The 25,636-nt window shown below is 42.8% G+C and overlaps 2 protein-coding genes across 4 annotated transcripts in view; one reads left to right on the top strand and one right to left on the bottom strand.

The window, feature by feature from the left end:
* PROC (protein C, inactivator of coagulation factors Va and VIIIa) overlaps positions 1 to 9,937 on the top strand; it is a 20,751-nt gene extending 10,814 nt beyond the window's left edge. The window contains 7 exon segments of the mRNA XM_068145684.1: positions 1,258 to 1,418; positions 2,236 to 2,260; positions 2,396 to 2,509; positions 3,086 to 3,220; positions 3,859 to 4,520; positions 6,522 to 6,639; positions 7,736 to 9,937. Of these exon segments, the coding sequence (XP_068001785.1) occupies positions 1,258 to 1,418; positions 2,236 to 2,260; positions 2,396 to 2,509; positions 3,086 to 3,220; positions 3,859 to 4,520; positions 6,522 to 6,639; positions 7,736 to 8,313 (1,793 nt within the window). The 3' untranslated portion in view covers positions 8,314 to 9,937.
* Positions 9,731 to 25,636, bottom strand: IWS1 (interacts with SUPT6H, CTD assembly factor 1). 3 transcript variants are annotated; one of them, XM_068145287.1, is made up of 15 exons: positions 25,423 to 25,636; positions 24,678 to 24,796; positions 18,585 to 19,260; positions 17,879 to 18,074; positions 17,597 to 17,654; positions 17,142 to 17,242; positions 16,338 to 16,488; positions 15,457 to 15,539; positions 15,040 to 15,169; positions 13,861 to 13,978; positions 13,045 to 13,156; positions 12,799 to 12,855; positions 12,505 to 12,616; positions 11,786 to 11,944; positions 10,074 to 10,161 (listed from the first exon to the last, which is right to left on the bottom strand). In XM_068145287.1, exons 1-14 carry the CDS (start codon positions 25,454 to 25,456, stop codon positions 11,816 to 11,818), a joined length of 2,076 nt encoding a protein of 691 aa, XP_068001388.1. In that variant the 5' UTR covers positions 25,457 to 25,636; the 3' UTR covers positions 10,074 to 10,161; positions 11,786 to 11,815. The 3 variants fall into 3 exon arrangements, with proteins under 3 accessions (XP_068001387.1, XP_068001389.1, XP_068001388.1); XM_068145286.1 differs by lacking the exon at positions 11,786 to 11,944 and having other exon boundaries at positions 9,731 to 10,161; XM_068145288.1 differs by lacking the exons at positions 11,786 to 11,944; positions 24,678 to 24,796; positions 25,423 to 25,636 and adding an exon at positions 20,970 to 21,086 and having other exon boundaries at positions 9,731 to 10,161.

Raw genomic sequence — 25,636 nt, 5'->3', positions numbered from 1 at the left:
AAGCAATAGATGCAAACCAGGGGGCTTTACAACAGGTTATCCCCTCTGTGGGATACCTGCTCACAACAGCTAGAGCCTTTAAAGATGACCCCAGAACTCAAGGGGTAGTGAAGAGCACCACCTCTCTGGACAGCCTGTGCCAGTGCTCCACCACCCTAAAACTAAAGAAGTTTCTCCTCAGGTTGGATGGAACTTCCTATGTTCAAGTTTGTTCCCATTACCTCTTGTTCTGTCACTGCACACCACTTTAAAGAGCTCAGGCCCATCCTCCTGACACCCACCCTTGAAGTATTTGTAAGCATTGGGAAGATCACATCAGTTTTCTCTGGGCTAGAAAGCCCTGAGTTGCTCAGCCTTCTTTCATAAGACAAATGTTCTAGTCTCCTAATCATCTTTACAGCCCTTTTGCTGTATCCTCTCAAGCAGTTCTCTGGGGAAGAGTGCTCCAGATGAGGCCTCACCAGGACAGAGTAGGGGGAGAGAAGAACCTCCAACAACCTGCTGGCCACAAGGAAAGGGGGGATGAACTAAATGCAAGTACAAAACTGGCACTATGTATATTTTTCAATGAAGGAGCAGCCTCTGTCCTGTTACGGCCACAGTAGCTCCCTGCAAAGCACCAGGTTTCCATCACTGAATACCTAACAAAGCTAACATCAAATAACAAACCAAACCTCTCAGCTTTATTTCCACAGGCACACACAGCCAGGCAACTCTCAATTGCTAGGCAGGAAAATATAAACAGCCTTTAAAGAAGAAGCTGCAATACCCAAGAGTCTAGTGGGTCCACTAAAACAAAGCTTAAACTACTAGTGTCTTCTGTAGAACACAGACTAATTCCCATGTCTCTAGGATAAGAGGAAATGGCCTTCAGTTGCACCACAGGAGTTTTAGGTTGGACATTAGAAGGAAATTCTTCCCTGAAGGGATTCTTAAACACTGGAACAGGCTCCCCAGGAAGGCTCTTGAATCCCCACCCCTGGAGGGGTTTAAAAAACGCAGAGATGAGGTGCTGAGGGAGGTGGTTTAGCACCAGACTTAGTACAATTAGATGTTGTTGGACTTGATGATCTTGAAAGCCTATTCCAACCCTAACAATTCTGTGATTCTATGCTTTTATTTTCCTTTGGGTTGTTCAGGAAGATTCCCTTTCCCCCCCTTTTTATGTTGTTTACTCCACTGAAAGTATGCATAGCTGTGACTGATGATGCTGAGTTCTTGCTTCCCAGTATCAACTGCTCAGTTTTGCTTTCCTAGTGTTGATGGGAAAAGATGAAGCGCACGAGGTGCTGAAAGTCCACAAACGTGCCAACTATTTTCTAGAAGAGATTCGTCCAGGGAACTTGGAGAGAGAATGCAATGAGGAAGTGTGTTCATTTGAGGAGGCTAAAGAGATCTTCCATGCACAAGAGAAAACGGTGAGAAACACCATTTTTAGGAAAAACAGAGGAAAGTTAACAGTGAGCTGTAAGTCATCTTTCCCAAGCCACCTGGCATGGCTCTGACAGGTGTGTGCCTGTTCTGCAGCCTGGTGGCCAGGATGGGTCACTCAGGGCACCTGTGAAATCTCAATTTCTAAGCAAGTGCACAGTTTGTTGTGTAAACATTAAACACAGGTCCTTAAAAGTACCTAAAACCTGTTTTTGTGAGAGCTTCAATCCAGCAATGTGACATCTTCAGAGGCCACTTGCGTGATCGGACCCCTCCAAACACAGAGGAGGAGCACCTCACTGCCAGGGCCTGATAGCATCCACCTGGGAAGCAGAGCTGCAGGCATTCTGCAGTTTGAGCTGTAGTTTGAAACAGAGGTATCTAATTCCCTTGTATCTAACCTGAGTTGCCTGGGTGATGTCTTCATTAGCAGGCAGTGCAGTGCAGTAGTAAGTGTTCAGAGTGGAGCAGTTGGTGCTGAGGACCTTGCAGTGACACATTCTGTGGAGAGCAGGGCATGTCACATGAAACTCCTCGGCTTGTGCTACAGACCTTTCACTGGCTGGAACATTTATGGCTCTAAGCTTTCAGCTCAGTTTTTGTTCCAGTACCACCTAGTTTTTGCACTCTGTCTGGTTCCCAGTGCTGATGATCAAGAGATCTTACCTGAAAATGGATTTTATGGTCCTAATAAAAATGTTAATTTACATGCACCCTAAACCCCACATTTTTCTGAACTGTACCTTCATTAACTGGCATGACCACTTATTGACTCTTCTCTTCCTGTATGGTTTCTTCTTGCAGATGGAGTTTTGGTTCAGTTACAAAGGTAGGTAAAGAGGCATTTTAGGAAAAAATAAGACCTACATTTTTGTCTTGTGGGTACAAAGAATGATGTGGCAGTGTCTGAAGCCAAGCTTCTCTTGATTCCCCACTGACACTATGCCTTGTTTCTTCTGCTTAGGTTTAAATCCATGTAGTACCAATCCCTGTGTGAATGGTGGAGTCTGCAAAATTAGACACTATAATTACATTTGCATCTGCCCCCCAAGATTTGGAGGAGCCAACTGTGAGAAAGGTAAGTACAGCAGCAACCGCACTGACATTCATTGGGAAGGAAGGATTAAAGCTAGAACTTGCTCCTTGCATACTTGAGCTGAACCTTTGCGGGGACTTCTCACTGGGGTTTTCAGTGGTGACTTTACCTGTCTGCTACAGAACTGGTCTGTTGTTGAAGACTGATGTATTAGAATATATTAGAGCAGTGTTTCCTGGTATGGCATGTTGGGGTGTCACCAGCCAAGGAAGGCCATGGTGTGACAGCAGCTGTGGTTCCTTCTAACTGTGCTGTGCATAGCACCACCTCCTGTCATAGAGCAGCTGCACTTCTGGGCTCTTGCACATCTCTGCAAGCCCTGAGGATGGCACCTGACTATCTCCCATCTTCCCCAAGAAAGGACAGGGAATTACCCCTTTTTGTCACTTCAGAGTAAGAACAAGTCCAGTGGCTGCTGCCATAGACACCTGCACTGGAGCTCGTTCACAGTGAGGCTCTGTTCTCTTTGCCATTTTATTGAGTAAATTCATCAAATCATTCACAGCTCAGTGTGACCCAGGGCAGCAGCCAAGTGAGCTCCTTTTGTTTCCATCCTAGAGAAGTCTGAGTGCTGGTACCAGAATGGGGGGTGCTGGCAGTACTGCAGGGACAGCAGCAGTGCCTTCCATGTGGTCTGCTCCTGCGCCCAGGACTACACGCTGCATGAGGACAGGAGGAGATGTGTGCAAGCAGGTAAAGCATGGGCAGCCTGAGCCATTTCAGGTAAAGAGCACATCTGCAGGTGCCACCATCTCCTCTAGTTGCAGAAGAGCTATACATGCTATAGCTACTGCAGCTTGGATTTAGTATGGAAAATGTCTGTTGTCTTTATTTACATCAAATATTAAGGCTCTTCTCGATCAGGTGTCTCTCCACTCCAGTACTCCTGTGTGTACTGAGTAAAGGAGCAGTAGTACAGTCTGGGGTGGGCCTCTTCTAACAGCAGCACAGACTTAGAGCAGCTTAACTCAGTTATGAAGCTAAGCCAAATGGACCTGAGAGGAGTCTTCAGAACTCTGTGTTAAGGCATCCTGTCACAAGTTTAGATTCTGTCCTGAAGAAAGCCCTCAGCAGACTGCATCAGTCTGTGGCTCATGCCTGTGGCTCAGAAAGAGCACAGCCATTGCTGTGTTTCTTGGTAATTAGCTTCACACACCCTGGTCAGATGAGGGTGGGTGTGGAGTTTGATATTAAGATGTCGGAGTGGTTCCTGAGCTCTTAGAGGAGGGCTGAATCCCATTTTAGGACAGGGAAAGCGCTGCTTTTGTGTTGATGATACAGCAGCACACACCCTGAAGTCAAATCATTGTTGCTGCCTCTCCTCCCTCCAGCACCATTCCCATGTGGCCTGGTTAAAGCCAGGCAAGCTCTGGCAGGACGGCTGGAGCCAAAGCAGCTTCTGAGGGGACTGCCCCAGCCTGGGGATGATGTGACCAAGTGGAATGACAGCACCATCGGGCAAACACAGCCACAACAAAGTGCTGTTGGGGAAAATGAGACCTTAAAGTATGCCTCTGGGCAGAGCATGCACATGGAGGGTCACGCTGAAGAGACTGAGGTGGCAGGAGGTGCTTCCAGCTGGAACGAGCCACTGGAGGATTCTGTGACCCAGCAACGGTTGAGGGATGATGCTGCTGAGCCAGAGGCGCATGTCCCTGAGCACAGTGAGGGAGCAGAAGGGACCACTGTGTCTGGCCAGCCTGCTTTGTGGAGTGAGCCAACCCTGAGCCCTGCATGGCAGAACAAGACCACAGCACCTGCTCCCAGGCAGAGGGACATGGTGGGAAATGCTGCTGAGCAAAACCGAGCAGGGGAGAGCACTGTGCAGAACACAACAGGGAGCAGTCAGGCTGCAGACAATCAGGGCAGTGACTGGGGAAACGTTTCAGACACACCGCAGCTTGTCCAGGTAGGCGTCAGCACTCCTCTAGAGAACAATGACTCCAGGATAACAGGAGGAACTCTGTGTCATCGTGGACACTGCCCCTGGCAGGTAATGCTTTCCTTCCAGTCTGGTCATAAATACCACATCTGAGTGCTTTCTTAGCATTTCAATCACTGCTTCCATCTGGAGCAGAGTTCATCAAGCCATTATAAAGGGTTTCTTTCAGGTTAAGAGCAATCCAACCACTTGTAATTCTCAGTCTTCTGCAGGTCTTTTCTGTGATCCATGTCTTAGTTGCTTTATCTGTCATTCTCCTTCCTAGCCAGATACATGTGCTTTTATGAGTTCAGCTTCTCTCTTCCTCTCTTAATGACACCAATCAGATCTCCTGCTGTTATTCAGGTTCTTTGTAGCTCAGTGTTCTTGGTGAAAAGCTGTGCTTCTGACTCCTTTGGGAATGGCTGATGAGATTTTTAATTACATTTTTTCCCACAGAAATGTTATCTGTGACCAGGTGACATTCTCCATTAGAATGCTAAGCTTCTCATACTTGTCATGGTTAGGAAGCTAAAACTCAGGGGGCTCAAATGTGGCATGTGGCAAGTAGGGGAACCTCCCTTGAGTATTTATTTCACTATCTTGTCTTAACTTTTACTTAATCTTCTGTGTGTCTCCTGATTTGTTAATAATTGTCACTGATGTATATTGTCTCTGTTTCATCAGTGCACTATTACTGCTTACAGGCTTCTTCACAGGAAGTTAACAGGCAGATCTAAAAACCCCTCAGGTTGCCATCACACACACAAATATTTCCCATGCCACACAGCAGGACCTATTGGTACAGGTGAAAAATCATAGGCTAAACCTGTGTGGACCATGGTGCAGTTTTGCTTGCTGAAATGCCACTGCTAGGACACTCTTGGGTCTCTGCTGTCTTGCATGCTTTTTGATAAGTGTAACCTGATTTGGGGTTGCAAGAAGAGATGGTAGTTTTGTGTGCTGCTTTAAATTAATGAATTAAACTGGGTACAAGCCTGATAGGACGAGGAAATAGCTCCCAGTTGTGCCATGGGAGGGTTAGGTTGGATAGCAGAAAACATTACTGTCTTCTGAAAGAGTTCTCAAACACTGAAGCAGGCTGCCCAGGGAGGTAGTTGAATTCCCATCCCTGGAGGTGTTCAAAAGACAGAGAGAGGTGGTGCTGAGGGATGTGGTTTAGCCCCAGACATGGTGGAGTTAGATAATGGTTGGACTCTGTGATCTTAAAGGTCTTTTCCAACCCAAACAATTCTAAGATCCTGTCAAAGTGTTACCATCAAAGACATCGTAAAGCTGCATTACATCAGACAATGCATAACTGAATCTTGTATTTTTAAAGGGTTTTGCAAGCCCTTCCTATTCTACCTCTTTGTAACTTAAGAGGGAATTTTTTGTGCTACTTTTCAGTGTTTTGGTCTAGAATGAAAGCTTCAGTAGTGCATGGAAGCATCAGAATGGGTTACATAAAACAAGACATTACTCCAGGAACTAGGACAAAGTTGAGACTCTGTCGCACCTTTCTCCCCTACTTGATTACTAACATCACTGAAGCTGCAGACAGCAAAATTTAAGCTTCTCTGTTCTGGCTATCATTACAAATTTTATTATCGATAAAAGTGATAAATAAAGTTTCTGAATCTCCACCCCTACTTGCACTTTCTTTGGATAAACAACGGGGATGAGGAAAAGCTCTCTTCTGCTCCCTCTTCACATAGACAAACATTGTTCTTGTTTTTAACCTGAGCACCAGTGAAATACCCGTTGTGTTACTCCTCCCTCAGCCCCCCAAAATATGAAGCCACATGAAAAATCACAGCCCTGTTTGTTTCCTGCAGCTCTGTTTGGTTTTCCCAAGTTAGTTCATCAGCATATTGTGCTCCCCTGTCACAGATGCGCTATCATTTATCACTGCTTTACCATCACTAGCTTTGCAGGGTGTGCTGCAGTCATTATTGCCAGAAGTCTTTATTTTCAAGATACAGAGCCTGTAACCAACCAGAGAGACCCCAACAGCTGTCACACCTACCTCTCGCAGCCCTGCAGACAACTTCTTCTGTCTCCTTTTTACAGGTTTTGATCCGGAATAGCAAAGATGTTGGTTTCTGCGGAGGGAGTTTAATCAGCAGTCGCTGGGTGGTGACTGCTGCGCACTGCCTGGATCTGGTCAGACCACACCACGTCACTGTAGGTGAGTACAGCTTGTGCAGAGGACAAACACGGTGTAACCTCTTAGCCTGTGCTCATCACTGCATGTGAACACAGCAAGCTATGGGTGAGAAGCATATGGACACATCCAGCATGATTCAGCTGTACAGAATGCATCATTTTCTTGGCCATGGTTAAGTGCCAGGGGAGGTTTAGGTTGGAGATTAGAAGAAACTTCTTCCCTGAAAGGCTTTTCAGCCAGTGGAACAGGCTCCGCAGGGAGGTGGTTGAATCTCCATCCCTGGAGATGTTTAAGGTAAGATGTAGCAGGACATGATTTAGCACCAGACATGGTAGCTAGATAATGGTTGGACTTGATCTTTTCCAACTGAAACAATTCTATGATTCTAAATGCCAAGAGACTCCAGTTGGTCCCTTTTGGAAACTGGGAGTGTAAGGCCTGGGAGTGAAAGCAGAGATTTCTCTTTTTCTGTCACCCATTTTGGGAAAGTCATTGTGCACAGATACTGAGTACACCTCAGAAGGAAGGATTCCTGCAGATGATGATCTGGTCTTGAGTCAGTTTTGGTTTTAATCACCCATTAGTTTCCTGTGGTGGTGCCGCCTGCAAATGCCCAAGAGCAGCAAGCCCCTCTCCAGTTACAGTAGCAGGATTTGAACCCCTTGCAGCAGGAAACTGCTATAAACACAGTCCTGTATTTGAAACCTCCGGAAGAGGCAGGCAAGAGAAGCAAAGTACAGCACTGCATAACTGACAGGAACAAAATCTTCAGCCCTTCCCTGGATGCATCTTAATGCTTATGTCATGCTCTTGAGGGGTAAAACACAAAGTCCTATGGAAACTTAGATTAACTGTGCAAAACACAGTGATTCCTAACAAGCACTGACAGCCTTTATGGTTAAACCTGTACCCCAGAAGCCTTAAGTGTCCAGTTGAGGGCAGAATGGCAATACTCATTTGCAGTATCATAGCTGCAGCTTAGGAGTTCTTTTTACAGCATCATCTGGGCCTTCTTGGGACAAAAGGTCTAAGTGTAAATTCACTGTCCTCCTTGCTCTCCCATGGCAATACCATATAGGCTCTTTAGAATATTCTTAACATCTTGTCCTGACTACAGGAGACTTTGACAAATATCAAAGAGAATTCAAAGAACAGAAGATCAGTGTGGAACGGAGCTGGACACATCCACACTACAACTCCAATGACTACAACAGCGACATTGCCTTGCTGTACTTGAGCAGTAATGTGGTTTTTAACGAGTATGCGATCCCCATCTGCCTGCCGAGCCCTAACCTGGCCACCCTGCTCTCCGAGGAAGGCAGAATAGGGACGGTGAGCGGATGGGGCGCCACTCACGAGAGGGGCTCGACTCTGCGCTTCCTCATGAAAGTGCGGCTGCCCATCGTGAGCCTGGAGACCTGCCAGCGCTCCATGGAGCGCCTGGTCACCGACAACATGTTCTGTGCAGGCTACAACACCGAGGTGGCAGATGCCTGCAAAGGAGACAGCGGGGGCCCATTCACAGTGTCTTACCACAACACATGGTTTCTCTTGGGGATTGTCAGCTGGGGTGAGGGCTGTGCCGAAAAAGGGAAGTATGGTGTGTACACCAGAGTGGCCAACTACATCCCCTGGATTAAAGAGATTGTTGAAAGTGTAGCAGATTCAGAAAACTTCACCATTAGCTTTTCTTGATACCATATTTACAAACAGGGACAACCCTCTTATTACAGTGCCCATTAGTCTGAGGCACAAGTAGTTCCTGCCCTTAACAGTGTAGAAAAGCAGGACTATCTTTGAAGAGCTACTGAGCCCGTTTACCATAAATGGTTAAACTGTTCATTCAAGTATGACTGAGAAGAAGGCTTGTGTGTAATAAAGTAGTATTCTGCAAAGAACAAAAGGAGACAACTGCAACTTTGTTAATGTAAATTCCTTCCAGCAAGGGCGAGGTTGTCAAAAGAAAGCTTTCTCTTTCTCAAGCCTATGTGCCTATCACAGAATCAGGCAAGTAGCAGAAGTGTGAGGGTGGCTGAGGGGTGTGAGTAAACAGTTGATGAAAGCCAGTAATTCAGATCTAAGATACTTGGGAATACACATCACCACACCTACAGCAAGAAATTTATCATTGTAAACCAGAAAGATTGATCACATGCAGCAAGAGGCTGATTTAATTATGTATGGGGGCAAGGTGCTTGATGCCAGAAATACAGGTGAAACAAAATAGCTCCCATCTGATTATCTCCTGCTGGCCTTGGAGAGTTGTTTTTGTCTGCTGCTTTTGTGCTGCTGTTAATGGGTGGTCTTTGTGACCCATACCGAAAGCTTTGATTTAGTGACTTCTCTCAACTTCACAAGGAAGTTGTATTTCCACCCCCACAAAGATTTTCAATAAAAAGGAAAAAACTCCCATCCTAACCTATAGCTTCAGGGCTGAACAGAACCTGGGTCAGGAGGTCTGAAGAGTTCTACGCTGTTCACTTACTTGTTGCAATATGGCAGCAAGGAACTCCAGGTCTTTCAGTAAATTCATTGAGAACGGGAAAAAACCCCAAACCATTAAAGCTCTCAGCATGCTATGAACACTCTTCTGAGGTCAGAGACAACATATTGAGCCACCCAAATCCCAAAACAAAAAGAAAAGAAATTCCACACTTTGATCTCAACAAAGCCAAGCCCCAGCAGGATCAAAGCCTGTAGCAAAAGCTCTGCACCGCTGCCTAAAGCGCCCAAAAGAGTGGCCAAGAGTCTTCTTGAGCAGTCTCACTACTCTCAACTTCAAAACTGGGCTTACTATAAAAATCATCACATTGTGACCATTGATGGCTCTGCAGGTTGCATGAGGGGTCAGGAGTAGTGAAACAAGCACTTTAGCTGGAAGTCAGTGTACCTTTTAGGGGTCAGTCTCCTGGTCTTCCCTTGACCTTCACATTGTACTTTCATGAAAAATAAAATCCTCTGAGTGGTAGATGGTCACTTTCTAGTCAAAAATCACTTCTTGTAGATCTTCAAAGACAGAACAGTTCAAAAGTAATCATTAGCAGCTTTTCAACATACCAGATGGTGCACACATCCCTTCTCTGGAGCAATTAACAGACAGCCCCCCCCAAAAAAAAAACCAGAAGATGTTTTATTGTCTAAAGAGTTGCAATACAACAAGTATGTGATCTGTACAAAGGACACAATAAAGCAAGTTTAAATACAATCAGGAGAAAGAAGTCACCATATTCACAGTCCTCAGACACATCTTATACCAGATCCTGAACCAACAATTTAAAGATTCACTACAAAAAATAAACAAAAAAACAAACAAAAAAAACCCCAAGCAAGTTGTTAAAAAATTTAAAGGTCTCCAAAGAGTCTATGGGTGCATTGTCTTACAGCAGAGATCATGGGGCATTCTGTGAAGGGTCACAATGGCATCTTATTGCCCTCAATGCTGATTTTCACTGCATGGGCCGATCTGCTTTTTTTCCTGATATCTGTGAATTTCCGCATCTGTTTGTCCAGCCGACTCACCCCTTTCTTAGAGGTCCCCTGGAACTTAAAAAATAAAACTAGTTACCACTGAAAAAAAAAAGCAAAGCAGAAGCCCCAGAGGTTCAAGAAAGGAGATGCATGCAGCAGGGGGCTGATGAAGCCACTAGTTCCAACTGGTTGTGTGCACACACGCCCACGTCCTCTCCCCACACAGAGGGTAAAATGGCTCCCCCAACAGATGCAGTACGTAGATGGCAGTCACTGTGCTCATGAACACACACAGTGAAGCGTTCCCATCACTGGGATTAACAACTCTGTGACAGCCTGGAATGGTGTGTCGGTACTGGCTGGAGCCCAGTGTCAGACATAGCCTGCACTGTGATGCCACACATACAGGTTTCCTGGAGGGGCAAGGTCTTCAGACACAAATGCACAGTAACTGAGATGCAGTGAGCTAACCTATCCATTCCAGTTTATTTTAAAGGTCACTGATTACAAAGCAAGAAATTATTGGGGAAAAGGGAGTGTAGGGGGAAGCTAAAGAAATGCCTAAGCCGACCATACAAGAAATTAGAAGTTAATGCATTTCACCTTTGTACCTTAACTGCAAATGAAAACCAAGATGACACAGCAGTTACTTTTCACAGATTAAATACAGTGATTCTGTAAAGAAACACCACCACAGGCAACAGCCAGGCCCTTCCAGTCCACAGCCATTACTTCCTAGAACACAATTTCCACTAACTAGACAACAGAAACAATGAGTGATGGAAACTTCACACCTTTGAAGTCTGGGAGAACAGAGGTATCCAGAACATGCTGCTTCATATCTGACAAAGAACCATCTATCAGCAATTGAACCTCTTGTTCTCGTCACTGAGGAAGGTGCTCCCTCACACACTGATTTGAAATAGATTTTATTCAAAAAGCTATTCACTATGATTGAAATTCTATCTGGAATTTCACAGTGAGTTTTAAAAAAATAGGTTTGGGTTTTTTTTAACAAGTAAGTATCAAGGGCAAACTCCACAGTTATCTGCCATTTGTCAGCCTCTTGATGTCACTCTTGGTTTGCGGCAGCCCTGCTCACAGAACCCAAACACAGACTAGAGACTGCCGTAACAATTCCCGCACTGATGAATGGCATGGATTGATCTCCCTCCACCCCACATTCACAGTGCTTCCCTTGCTCTGCAGAGGTCTTATACTCTGCCTCCTGTCACTACCCCTCAAGTAGCACATCACTCACTTCCTTCAGAGAGCAGATGTGACAAATTCCTTACTTTGAACCAGTAAAACATCAGCTGCAGGTGTCAGTGTACAGTGACACAAGGCCCTATACTAAGGGCTAAGTATTTCTGTGTAGCAGTTCAGGTAAAGCTGGAGAATCTAACAGTCACAGCAGCATTCCAAACCAGAGGTGGTGCAAAGCTCTTGGTGAGTACAGGTGTTTTCATTTAGCACCTGCCATTTGGGTACCCTGAAGCTGTTGAGGCAGCTATCCTGGCAGACATTACATTCCACAGCCTACTGTTTTCCTGTACAACTTCCCTTTTAGGTGCCAGCACAGACATGAGGGAATAGGAGGAGAGTTTTCCAACTTTAGGGTACATACACTCCTTTCCTGTATGTGCAAACTGCCAACAGCTGAAGCACATGCACTGTCCACACCTCCCTTGAGGGATACCTCTCAAACTTGGGGAAGGCAGTGTTTTGGCTACAGGGGCATCCTGTTGCCTTCAATGCTGAACTTGATGGCCCGATGCACTTTGCTGAGTCGTTTCTGTTCAGCAAACCGTCTCTTGTGTTTTTCCAAGCGACTAATACCTCTCTTAATAGTCCCGGGCTAGAAACAACAGCTCAGTTAATGCACAGAAGCAAAGATAACAGCAGAAAGCACAATCATTATTACTTCTTCCATTTGCCTGTGTTCTACCATGTACTCTGCTTCTAAATTACACTGTACAAGGTAGATGAATGAGCCAAATAGAGCAAGGCAAAGGCCTCTAATGGAACTGTTAACATACAGCAAAGCCTCAGTTTTCCCAAACTGGACTATTATCAGAACATAGTACAAAAGCTGGGAAAGGTATAAAGATATCAGAAACACTTTATGGAACTGCAGCTTTAGTTCAAAATGCTCTAAAATAAGAGGCCTGTAATCAGATTCTTACCCTAGAGAGAAACTAGAACAGTTAACACGAAAATCTCTTTGGTAAGAGAAGCAACACCACCTGAGTGAAAATGTTTGATGAGCTTAAAACAGCCCAGTGAATAGAAGACCTTACTGTCTGCTCAAATTAGAAGAGACACTTCAAAAAACTACTGTGTGTACAGTAATGACAGCAGTAAGGTGACAGATTCCCAGGCTCAGAGACTAAGCTGTCCCCACACAGCAGTGCTTACCCTGGAGGATTCCATCTCCACATTCCACTTGGGCCTGACCACGTAGTCCTTGTTGGAGGGCATTGGCACCCTTGCACGGGCACAGAACCCAGGGTCTCCAGGTCTAAGAGCCCTGCAGGGGAAAAAAAATGTGACTGCTAGAACCAAATCTTACACAGTAAGAAGTATGAGCAATCTGTTGTGTTCTGCCTCTGAAACACGCTGCATAACTGCTGCTTCTAAAACCTCAAACCAAACTGCAGAGTCAGTACCATTAAAATACTCTTTCCTCACAGTAAGTAAAATCCAACCTACTTTTCCTCTCCAGTTAACACTTTCTCCAGGTCCCTGCGAGGAGTCTGACCACCAGAGCTGCAAGAGAAGTAAAATTTTATAAGCATCTATACACAGAGTAGTTTTAAAAGACAGTCAAGTATGGCAAAAGAAAAGAGCTGTTCTAACTTCATATCCTTTTATTTCTCTCAACATGTACATACTACTTTTTTCTTCAATGTGATTCTTAGAAAGCAAGGAGTGCGTGTTTCTGCATGCTGCTCCTACCTGCTCAATCTCCTTCGCTGAGGCATCTGTTCCAAATCTCTCTGCTCCCTTTCTTCTCTTGTCATGCCTTTATAGTTTGAGGTAAGCCCAAAGATGGGTCGAGACCATTCATCTATTAAGAATAAACAGAAAGTTTGTTTAATGAACAACAGGCCTCTAAAGTTCATTTCCAAATCATTCTGGTGACCAAACACAGCTTTCAAAAGTTTATGACAAGCATCTATGCTTCCTTTCAACTGAACACATTACTTTTGAGCTCTTAATATTTGGGGAAAATCCAGCCTTGTGGACAGTAAGAGCTTTCACCCATGAAGTATCTCAGTATTGTTTGCTCTTTTGGAATCTCTCTCAGGTCTTAAAGTACTTCAGTGTCAGGAACTCCTGCCCAACACAGCAAGTACTATTTTAGAACTATATAAAATAGTTCCTAAGAAAACAGGTTTATAGTCAGCTTGCAGCCATTCAGGGTAGAATCCACTACACAGACCCCAGCTATTTAAGGAGTCATCCAAAGATTTCTCTGAAGTAATAAATGGTTTTCTGTCAGCACCTCTTCCTGCCTTTTCAGCATACACACAATGTCTAGACAAGTAACCAGCAGAGAATCAGAGCAAAATAAATCCCATCCTCTGTTCAGAACAGGAATGAAAGGAACAGGAAAAGATGGATGTAGCAGTAATGCAACAGTGTTTGTTACAGCCCTCTAAACAAAGCCATGGAAAAGATCTGTGAGATTCCTGCATTGCAGAATTAAGTCTGCTACAGATGAGAGCCATAAACATCTCAGTGATGCAAGGCACAGGGAAGTTTACGTACTGATCAGCTTCCCTGCCATATCCTTGTTAGGTCTTGACTCTTTGGGGTGTTTGTAGAGGTACATCACAGCTCGTCCAATGCCACTGTGCTTCAGGGTCTCTTGGCTCACACTGGGCAACTGCAGGGTAAAGGAAATAAGAAAATAGCAAGAAATGATGTCTGAACATCAATGGTATCACTGAACTCTGCAAAAAGACCAAAACTCATATTCACAGTAAACTTGGAAAAAAGCATTTTTAAATTGTCCTACTAGAAATAGGTTAAAGTATCAAACACCAAAACCGAGACATTTGCTTTAGCATTGTTACACAACATCAAGTTTCCGTAACTATTTACTCCAAATATTCTTTTGCTGAGATTCTGCCTTTAAAGCATTCATATAATACAAATAAAAATTTCCAGGGAAAAAGCATTCATGTGTAGCTTAGCTACACATGCTTCAAGTCTGCAGGAAGTATGATGATCCTTCCAGTGCAGTGCACTCTGTCAGAGGCTGGAAAAGAGGGGATCAAGAGAGAAAAACGGAGAGACAGAGCAACTGACCCTGAACTAAACTTTACACACAACCCTGGAATGGGCAGGAAGGGTCAAATAATCTAAAACCAGGCAGGACTCTTGCAAATTCTTAGGAGGAAGAAATATTTCTAAAGTTTTGTTCAAGTAAAGCCAGCTAGTGGTGCTGCAAGAAAAAATGTTCTACCTCACTAGCAGACTGTGCCATGCTTCCTTTGTGAAGGCAGCAGAGACAAACTGAAGTGACTAATGGTGATGTAGGACCCCCTGGGCTTTAGGGAAGAAAAGTGACTAAGCAGCTGAGTCATCCAGAATCCAGAAATGCCACAGCATTCCCTGAGAGAGGGTCATGTCTGTAGTTCACCTGAGACTCTCAGAACTGTCTGCTAGCAGAGCTGTTTTCTTTGTTGCTTGTGAACATAGGCAAAATTTCCAGAACAATTAAGTGCTTGAAGCTGCCTAGCCAAACTTTGTTCAGCATGCCTACAACATAAGACTCATTAAAATAATGCAACTTCTGAGCAAATACATATATTCTGCAGCTAGCTGCTTCATGTATTTCATTGCACAGTCTATTGGTAGCAGCTGCAACATTTCCATAAAGCATATGGTCATAAAACCATAGAGAAGTCATGAATCAGATATGGTTAAGAGTCAGTTCCAAACCTCTTGCAGGATCTTCAGAAGCTCCTCTCGTATCTTTAGTGCTGGCAGACTGCGGTCTGGGAGAGGAGAAAGCCACTCTTTGATGGCAGACATAACACCACTATCAATGAAAGTTTCTTTGAGGTCCTGCCTAGAAAATTTAAAGAGAAGCCACAAAGTCACATAATACATCAAAACCTTTAGTTGTAATGTTCCTTTGGCACAATAGTGCATTTGAGGTTTTTTCATGTTAAATTAACTGGGAAAATGACAAAATTTCTGGGTTTTAAGGCCACCTAGCTCCAGCATTTACTTGGAATGAAAAAAAACACAAGTGTTTCACTGCATGCTCAGTACAACTATAATGTCACTCCATGAAACCTACCAAAGTCCCAATATTCCCCAGGATGATAATTAACTGGGAGAATGACAACTCACTTTTTAAGATGCATAACTACAGTTGGTAGCAAAGTTAATTTCTTTAGTGCTGGTTTCTTTTGTGTATTCAGTTGTCGATCCTCCTGTAAGGAGTTGAAGAATCAGTGCAAGTTAATCAAAAGAAACCAGCAACTTTCATTCTTCCCAACATTTACAAGAAAAAGATGATTCTGTTAAACAAGAAGTGCAACTTTGCCAGGATTACAGTAACTTTGCACCCCATTCCGTTTTCCTGCAGCCCCAAAACACACTATACAGCATTTTCCTTAAAATATCACATTACTCACTAAATAAATACCACATTAGGAGACTCCCACCAAAATGACTTTGTTTTCTGCCTCATGATTCGGGTTGATTGCAATAAACTACAGTCCTCCACTCTACGCACAGATAGCCTAGAAACTTTGCTAGTAAAATCTCATCAAGACAATAGAAAAATAGCAAGCCAAAACAACTGGAAGCGAGAAGCACATATATTCACTTCAGCTAAGAATGTAACTGGATAACCTAGAGGCTTAGGACAAAGCATTGGTGCAAGTATCATGAAATTAAAACCCATTCCCTTTCTTAGTGTTTGATACACTAATTCATGTAGTTCACAGAACATGCAAATGTCCCTTCTCAGCTGATCAAAGTTGAGAAGTTAACTAATTTAAATCTTTTAAATGAGTAACTACTTTCTCCAAAATTTAACAGAAGAAATGTCTTCACTCAGAAGAGCAAAAAGAACATTTAAATATTTGATCACATATTGGAAGCTTTCTGCACTGTACAGATTACTCCTCCTGAGTCACAGACAGATTTCTGTATTTGCCTGATTACAAGATTTTCCCATAGAAAGGAACTGGATTTTAAGGTGTCTTTGGAGCTAGAGAACTCACCTCAGCAGCTTCATTCATCTTCACAATCATAGCACTGACCACATCATCTGCATCACTAATAAAAGTTCCACCGTCTCGATTTCGTCTGCGCTTGCCACTCATACTCTTCTTTCGTTGCAGCATCATGTCAAAATCTGACATGAAGTCCATACTGAAACGCAACAGGAGTTGCAGATGGTCACAAGAGGGTTGATCTTACAGTCTTTGTAGGAAACAATTTTGTTTCTGTATCATAACCTTTCAAAAAGGGGAAACTAGCAAAGGGGCTTCAAAGGTTCTGAGACATCCTCAGAAGTCTGCAAAACCTTGCTGAAACACTTAATTACATGCACCCATGTAATATCCAGGGTTCAAAACATGCTAAAGTGTCACTGGAGCTGACAAAGATTCAGCTTCCCTGTACCTGCAATGTACTGCTCTGCTGCTGCTGCAGCAGACAGAAAGGAAACAGTCAAGTTTTGCCATACCTTGTGCCTTACACAGAAACACACCTGTGACTCCGATGCTGAACTGCTAACAGTAGCGATGGGTGCTCTGCATTAGATACTAAATTCATTCAGGTTTTCATGTGGAACATGCAATACTGTTCTCTGAAGCAGCAGCACAGGTAATCTGCTACAAACTGCTAAGTGACTTAACTGTACAAGCTGAAAGACCTCTTGGTGTAGCTTGTGAGAACACACTTTCTGTAGAAACATAGACCCAAGCCTTTCTGAACAAAGTAGTTTAGCCAGTTTTTGGAAAAGCTCTTTCACTAAAATCTTGCATTTCTATTAGCAAGGAGTATGTAACACACTGACTTACTGCTTTCCTCGTTTGATGTTGTCATCAGAGTCAGATTCATCTGCTGTCTCCTTCATGTCTGCATCCCCTTTCTCTTCCTCTAAATCTTCCTGGTTAAAACCCTGATGGGTAATGACAACACAAATCAGTGTATGGATTATGGTAGAGTATCTATCTGCTCAGGCACCTGACACTGATACTCAAAAAGCTTCAGGTAAGCCTGCAGATTATCTAAAAGAAAGAGGAACAAAGGCTCCCTAAGTCCATCCGTGACTTCATACACGTAACTCTCCCAACAGAAGAGCTGTGAATGCTATTTAACCCAAAGACTACCTCAATGACTCCAGCAGATACAAAGTGTCCCTCCCGGTACAACATATCCTTGAACATGAATTCAAACTCAAGTCATTCTCAAGTACTTTTCCATGAAGATTTGATCTAGCAAGTGACTGAGAGACATACACAGTAACACTTACCGTAAATTCCTCTTCCTCCTCGTCACCAGATTCTCCAAATATATCTGCAATCAGGTTTCTGTGAAGGGAACAGTAACATTTATCTATATAGACTGCAGTAGTGTTAGTGCCTTTTCTCCAAAAATCCTACTGTGTGGGCATCCACCTTTCATTCTGCCTTCCTCTTCATACCACCAATGAAGGTGGACAACCATTCTCTGCTTGGATTCATCCGCTCTCCATTCACAATCAGTCTCACTATCTGCAGCCCCAGAAAGAATACATGTTCCCAGAAGCACTTACTCTTGTTCATTTCCAGATTCACTGTCACTGCCAAACAGATCTTTCTCTTCTTTTTTCTTCCCAGCATTCTCTTTTCTGTCTTCTTCCTCTTCCTCACTATCTGACACAATATTTTTCTTCCTGTTCCCGGATTTCTCTGAAGGAGCATCACTATCTGATTCTTCAACATCAGAAAGGATTCGTACTTTTTTTGCAGCTGCCAACAGAAAGGAGCATTACTACACGTCCTAGTAACAAAGGTGACAATTCTCTCTAATTTGATTTGGACAAGAGGAAAGCTGACTAGCCTTTCAACACAAAAAAACCCCAACACTGCCATTTCTTAAAAAACACATGCACTCTAAATTCTAGATTATTCCATCAGCAAGTGAAATTCCCATCTACCACATCTACCCAGGAAAGCTTGTTTCAAAACAGGCTACAGAAATAACAATAAAGTAGAGAAATGGCTAACAGGAATAATCAGCACAACAACAGGTGCCAGTATAAAGTGAGATCACTGCAGTCTTCTGCTTTTACTTCTATTAGACTCAAAAATATTAGGTGTTTGCACAGAAATTCAGCTACAATAGTTTCTACAAATGCAGCTGTGTTCAAAAACCAAAGGCACTTTGATTTCTTAGATGCTTTTTTCACATAAAAACAATGGTTTAAGTCTAACACTACTGCTTACTGCATCCCTTATTTTCACACTACAGTTTCTTACGTGTTTTCTCATTGTCATCCTCACTGTCAGAAAGGATAGCTGTTTTCCTCTTTACTGTCTTCTCCTCCTCTTTCTCTTCTTCATCACTGTCCGATATTTTCCTTCTCTTAGGAGCTTCCTCTTCACTGTCAGAGCCCTGAAATCCTTCCCTTACATGGTCATTATCTGAATGATGAGAATCATTCTGCACCTCCTCCTTCTTCTCCTCCCCATCACTATCCTCAGACTCTATTTCTTGCTTGTGTCTGGAAACCTCCTCGCTCTCTGAGTCACTGGCTGGCTGCTTGTGGAGTTCCTCGCTCTCAGAGTCACTGGCTGGCTGCTTGTGGAGCGGTTCACTTTCCGAGTCACTGGCTGGCTGCTTGTGTGATTCCTCGTTTTCAAAATCACTACTGTGATCCCTGGGAGGTTCTCCATTTTCAGAGTCACTTGCTCGATGATTTAAAGCATCTTCATTTTCAGAGTCACTTAAATGCTGATTTGGACGGTCCTCAGTATCAGAATCACTGTCTTTCCCTCCATGAGCTGCTTCATTGTCCGAATCACTCACATTGCGATTTGGAGGCTCCTCGTTATCTGAGTCACTGTCTTTTTGCCTTGGGATGTCTTCATTTTCAGAGTCTGTCTCATGAGCCTCTCCCATTTGCCCATCATCTTCTCCATCACTGTGTTCATTCTAAAATAGAGAAACCATCTCAGACAACTCAGCAAAAATAACCTTAAACAGTAAACCAAAAAGTGCTTTGAATTTTTCCTTGTGCTTCCTCTAATTCAATTAACCAAATCACTAAACCCAGAAATATTTTCTATGCAAAAATAATTATTAGGCAACTTGCATCAAAGACCTAATAAATATTTCAAGATGAAGAAAAATATTAAGAGATCATTGGAAGTCTGTCCACCCTGCAGCTCAGTCACATTTTGAAAATGGTAACAGAACTCCAAAACATCTCAAATAAACACAGCTAAGAAAGGCTCCTTGAGGATAAATGCTTAGTGCTTTCATTTTAACAAATGAGGCCTTCAAAGTGGCTTAGTCCAAATTTCCAGTAATAAGGCGAGAAACAGTATCTCTCTCTAGTCATTTTCTTAAGACCTCTAACAGGTTTTTTTGGTATGAAATACATTTTCCTGAAAACACACATCCATCACTTTAAGTGATGCTTGAGAGAGCTTGTGCCCTTTCCTTCCTTGTCAAGAAAACATACTTAAGAACACATCAAGACCAAAAGCCAGGAAAAAAGTTTTAGTCAAACCTTTCAGATATTATTGTTAACAAGTTCTGTGTTTCAATGAGTGTTAGAAGGTAAGATTAGATTCAAGGCTCCTCTCCCTTAAGCTCATCACTCCCATGCCTATCCAGACACCCGACACAAACTATGCACAAATGCACCTATCTTCTTAAAACTTCAGAACTGCAACACAATCCTTTCTCTTGTTCTACACAGAAAAAAAACACTGAGACACGCTTTAAATTTTTGGGAAAACTTTCCACAAGCCAATTGTCAACATTGTTACTGAAAAGACCTTATTCTGTCTTTCCTACATCTAATTTCTACCTTGACAATCTCAATTGCATTTGTGTGAGAAAAAATTATTCTTGAACACTCATGTCATTAGCTCAGTACACCTCTGACAGTCACTGTCACAATAACATTCCATTTTCAACTGAAAAGAGCAATACTGAAAAGGGATTTTTCTTCTACATGTTTAAGTTCCCTCACCCACCAGGCTTTCCTCAGACAAAATAATTTTTCTCAGCTACAGACTCCTTCCATCAGTGTATTTGAGAACTGCACATTTAGTGTCCTAGAGAATATTTTAAAACCTCTATGTCCTAGAGCTTCCAAGTATTTTTTTGTTGTCAGCAATTTAATTTCCTCACACATTGAGAGTCACACAAAATAATGTAGGTCTACCCTACACCTAAACCAAACTATTCTGTTATTAAAACACATGATTAAGAAATATTTTTTTTTTTTTAATGTTAATTGCTTTTAGGAACAACTCCCTCCAGAATTATACCAAGTAGTAAATAACATTGCTTGGTAAGATTTTTGGACCTTACGTTTTTATTCCCTTGGCTAGCACAATCATTTACAGAAACTTACTGCACAAAGGGGAAAAGTCAGGATGATTATCATTTTAAAACATGCACTTCAAATACAACATCACTGTTTCCAACATTAGCTACAAAACTGCTGCTCTGACAATGAGTGAGCAGTTTTCTCTGTTGCTTGTCCCTGTCTCTACACCAATACTTTTCTCCTTACAGAGAGGAAATACGTTTCTGTAAAAGCCTGAATTTGGAAGTTTAAGTAACTAAATATGAAGATTAAGAAGTTACAGATTTGAAGATGCATGGCTAAGGAAGATCATACTCACACTCAACTGCTCTCAGCTTGTTATGGGATCTTATTGACTTATTTGAGTGCCCTCTCCTGCCCAGTAGCTCCCACATGAACTAACAGCATGTGCATGTGATGTATTTTCTCTGACTGTATTACATCAGATTAAAGAAAACTGCAGCTGCAAACAGAACAGGAAAGAGATTTTACAGCAGTGTTACAAGCAAGGTCATTGAGAAGTACTGAAATGCAGACATATACACTGAAATTGTTGCTGATATGAACAGAAATTATTTAATCCTTATTTTCCTACCACATAATTTTCGGTCTGTGTTTTCTTGATTTCAGATGGCTAATGCTGACTAGATTGTCAGCAGCAATAAGGCATTTTGCCAAACAAAAGCAAGGAAAACAATACAAATAATTCTGCCAGTCTAAAAAGTCTTTGATCAGCACATAAACAAAATTAAAAAACCCAACTGGAATCCATAATGATTCTTAAATGTTTCCAAAGTCAAAAGTAAGACTGAAGGTTACACATCCATCTATTTGGAATATTGAACCAAATAATGAGGAACTTCTTATGCACAACACTGGGTCAGAAATCATTACAATTACACAGCATTACTGGTGAAGCACTTGACAATGCATTGAGTCCCCAGTCTGTTCTACAAACTGACAATTGCTCTTGAGAACAAAGATGTTTGGGGAAGGAGAGCAGACATGCCTCCTCATTAGCTCACACTGCCACTATACAAAGCAGAGCTTTGCACCATAGACTCCCAGTGATCACAGCAGCTGAATTCTCCTGTGATATAATCACCTACAGAAAAACCATTTGGACAACAAAGATGCCCCTGCACAGATTGAGCACCATATACTCTAGTCTGAGTCCAAAAAGTATGAGAACCAACCTAAAAAGCACCCTGTTACATCAGTCAAGTCAGTAAGCCCTGCAGAGAGACAACACATGCTAATGCTACCTCAGATTCAGCACATGAACATAACGGAGCATCTGCTAAAGCAGAGCTGAGAGACTTGCTTGGAGTCTACACAGAACAGACAGGCACAGTCCACACCCATCAGTGCAAAGGTTTGCTGAATATAATTATTGAATCTGTAAAAAGTGTTGGAATACACTCGATAGAAAAAGTGTGTGCGACTACCCAGCAAGCTGACTCAATTCTGTAAGACAGGCTCCCTCCTCCACTACCTGGCTTTGTTTTGTTTTTTTACTAGTTCGTCTCTAAAAAGATATTGTCAAAGAAACCAAGCACATCGTTGTGGAGTTTTCTATTTTTTCTTTTCCAAATAATTGAAAGATCAGACATCCTCAAAATCAAGTAGGTCTCAGGTAATTGCTACTGCATTTTTCTCTAATTCCTTTGCTTTCTTTTCTTCCTCCTCTTTATCTATAAACATTTTAATTGAGATGTCCTTTATTTATTCAACTGAAAGAATTCTGTAACATGATGCTTTAGTACAGTATAAAATAAGGAATACATCAAAATCAAATTTACAGTGTTATCATTTTACATACAAATTTCAGACAGCAAGTAGTTTAATTGGATCAACATGCAGCCACTCTGAAGAGGTACTACTTTAATAATTTAGGCAGTTCAACGAAATTGACCCATCCATTACCACCTCCTGAATGACATTTGTTAAACTGAGGTATACACAACCATCACTGGCAGATCAGCAAGCATCTCTTTTGTCAGAAATGTAAGGTATCTGATGTATTTGTGTATGTTCATTTACAGTCACAGTCAAACCATAACTTAATTTATGAAGACAGCAGCGACTTGGCGACAGTGTAAGAATCTGAGTCATTACAGATTTCCAAATGAGCCTAACTTGTACAAACACTGTAAACATGATTTCATATTCATTACTGTACTAAAACTATGTGTTATCTAATTCTATTTGTCTAAAGCAAAACTGGTAAGGACATCAAGAAGAACATTTATAGATAAAGTGGGACTGGGGGAAGGAAAGCCAGAAAAGAATTGTGGAAAAGAAAAACCCACATACCTGAGACCTACATAAGTAATTCCTCAGGATTCCCCTTTTCTTTAAAGTTAAGAACCTGAAAAAAAAGTTTGAAAGTTTAAAACTTCAGTTCTTTGCATCCAATCTCTAAATCAGAGACGAAATAGTAAGAAAATAGACTTAACTGATTAGGCTGCCTCAAAGGTTTTATTACCTTTGAGTATCACTCCTCCCACATATTCCTACAGATGAAGGAAACGATGAGAGGATATTTAGGGTATTTAATGTGATAGATCACTGAATGCTACTCCTTGCACAGACAGCTACTCCACATCACTGCTTTTTGACTTGTACTTTGAATCTGGTGCAGAGAAAACTAAGAAGGTAAGACTTGGTAGTTATCATTTGAACCAAACCAAATAAAGCACTAAGGCTTTCCCCCTTGTGTTTTGTTTTGGGCTTTTTGTTTGTTTGTGGGTTTGGGGTAGGGGTTTTTAATGGACTGAAGTATTTTATCTAGAGAGGAATATTCAACAGCCATCACAGAACAATAACAGGCACAATTAGCAATGATAGCTCCTAGTACTTTGTGGTTATTTAAATCTGAAAAAGACAACATGAGAAGATGTAGTAATAGTCAACTGCTTGTTCTCTAGGCCAGATAGAAAATTACTTTGCCATAGTATATAAAATTATAATCCCACAGGAGTACAGAAGAGTAAGACAAAGTGAACACGTTTTCATACAAGTTTAAATATTACTGTAGAAGCAACACAGCTCTCCATGCACTCATTCTAGTTTTTTTAAATTAAACCAGAAGTACTAAATCCCTTTGACAGAGTTATTTCTCCCATGCTGAAACCCTGATTGTGACAATAAGAGATGCTGCCTTGCACCAAAGCAGAGTCTTCAATGGTGAATATCAACACCTATTAAGAAAAGGAATTCCAAATCTGTTTACACTCAAATTCAGATATGCAGGAACAACTTTCTTTCTGTACAAATACAAAACCTCAATCTACTTTCTGACTCCAAGGAAAGTATGAATTCAGTAAAGAGGTGGAGGAAAATGAAAAGGAATGCAATATATACCACAGCAGTTAAGGCTTTTAACACATCAGCCAGCTACATCATATCATGCTTCTTAAGCAATTTTAAAAACATATAACCACTGAAAACTCAGAATCAATGCTGATCATTACTGGTTTCTCAAAGCAAAAGCCACTCCAGAGGGAGAACAGATCCCATTTAGAAACTTTAACCTGCTCCTGCTCCACATGGAGACCTGCTTCTTTGTGAGTGACTAGGTGAAAGAGCACAAATAGACTTCATCACTCACATGTAAGAAGAAAGGTAGAAGATGATGGAACATTTATTCTTTGGCAAGGGAATCTATACCTCCACAACACGTGGTTTTACATTACTGTGCAAAATTTCATGTAAAATTCCTCAGAATCCATTTGCTTAGAATTCCAAACCCAGAAAGGTTTTCCTCTTTTGAGTATAAGAATATTAAACTTCTTCTAGTTAAAAAAAGTGAATGCTATTAGAACAATTAAGAAGAAAAACTGTAAAAGGCCCTACCCAAGGTATTGGTCAAGAAATTCTCTGACATATTTCTTTCTGGAAGTGTTGACAGGTGAAACACTTCAATCTGAATACACACATAAACCTCAGTTAAAAGAAAAAGCCTCTTTAAACAAACGGGGGGGGGGGGGGAGGGGGGGGGAGGAATCAAAAGTTCCAGTAGTACCTCTGAATGGTGCTCTACTACACTTCCATTCTCAGATCCAGAATGCTGCTCATTTCCTTCATCTTCAACATCAGATCCTGAATCTCGTTCATCTTGCACTGGAGTAGCTCCGCCATCATCTACCCCAAAATTAAGAAAAGGAAAGTAAAACTCAGTATTTAAAATGGATCAGCAGGAAGGCGGGCAGCGCTGGAAGCAGATTCTAATGATACGCTAATACAGACAAACGGAAAGTATCTACTGGGTAGGTTTGGCACAGACCCACCACAGAAGATCACAAAACCATCAGTAACACGCACGGAAGCAGGGACGGCTACACTAAAACACAGAACTCATAATAAGGCGTCTACTGTGTTGTACTCACGCCAAGGGGCCCAGCCCAGCCCCACCGACGCCACCCCAGCTCCCTGTAAAGCGATCGGCGGAAAACCCCGGAGGCAGAGGAGACCCAGACCAGCCCCGTCGACGCCACCCCTGACCCGTGCGGAGCCGGCTGCTGACAACCCCCAGGGCAGAGGGGCAGAGGCCCAGCCCGGCCCCGCGCACCCTTCCTGGAGCGGCTGCCGAGCCGCGGTATCGGGCGTGACTTAGCCGCGGCTTACGCGACCGGAGGGCCCTGGGAGCCGGAAGCGGCCATCGGGCACAGCGATGCAGGGTGATCCCCGCCATGCATAACACCCTGTCACACAGGGCCCAGCGCCCCAGATGTCTCTGCCTCTCACAGGGGAAGCCACAGTGCCGCTACCTGACTGCTCCCCGCCGTAGTACTCGTTCTCCATGGCAGGCCGCCGAGCCCCGCCCTCCTTGCCGAGAGCGGCCGGCGGGGCAAAGCCCCCCACACGGCGTTCGTCGCTAGGGCCCGCCGAGTCCTCCAGCCGCCGCCTCTCAGCTCCCGCCTCTCAGCTCCCGGCTCGCACAGGGCCCAAGATGGCGCCTTTCCTCCCAACGGCCCACAGAGG

This window comes from Melanerpes formicivorus, unplaced genomic scaffold (genome assembly GCF_026170545.1).
Source record: "Melanerpes formicivorus ecotype bairdi unplaced genomic scaffold, bMelFor1.0.p_v2 SCAF_12, whole genome shotgun sequence".
NCBI classification, from domain to species: domain Eukaryota; kingdom Metazoa; phylum Chordata; class Aves; order Piciformes; family Picidae; genus Melanerpes; species Melanerpes formicivorus.
The sequence above is the reverse complement of the archived record's forward strand: the minus strand, read 5'-3'. Positions and strand labels throughout refer to the sequence as shown.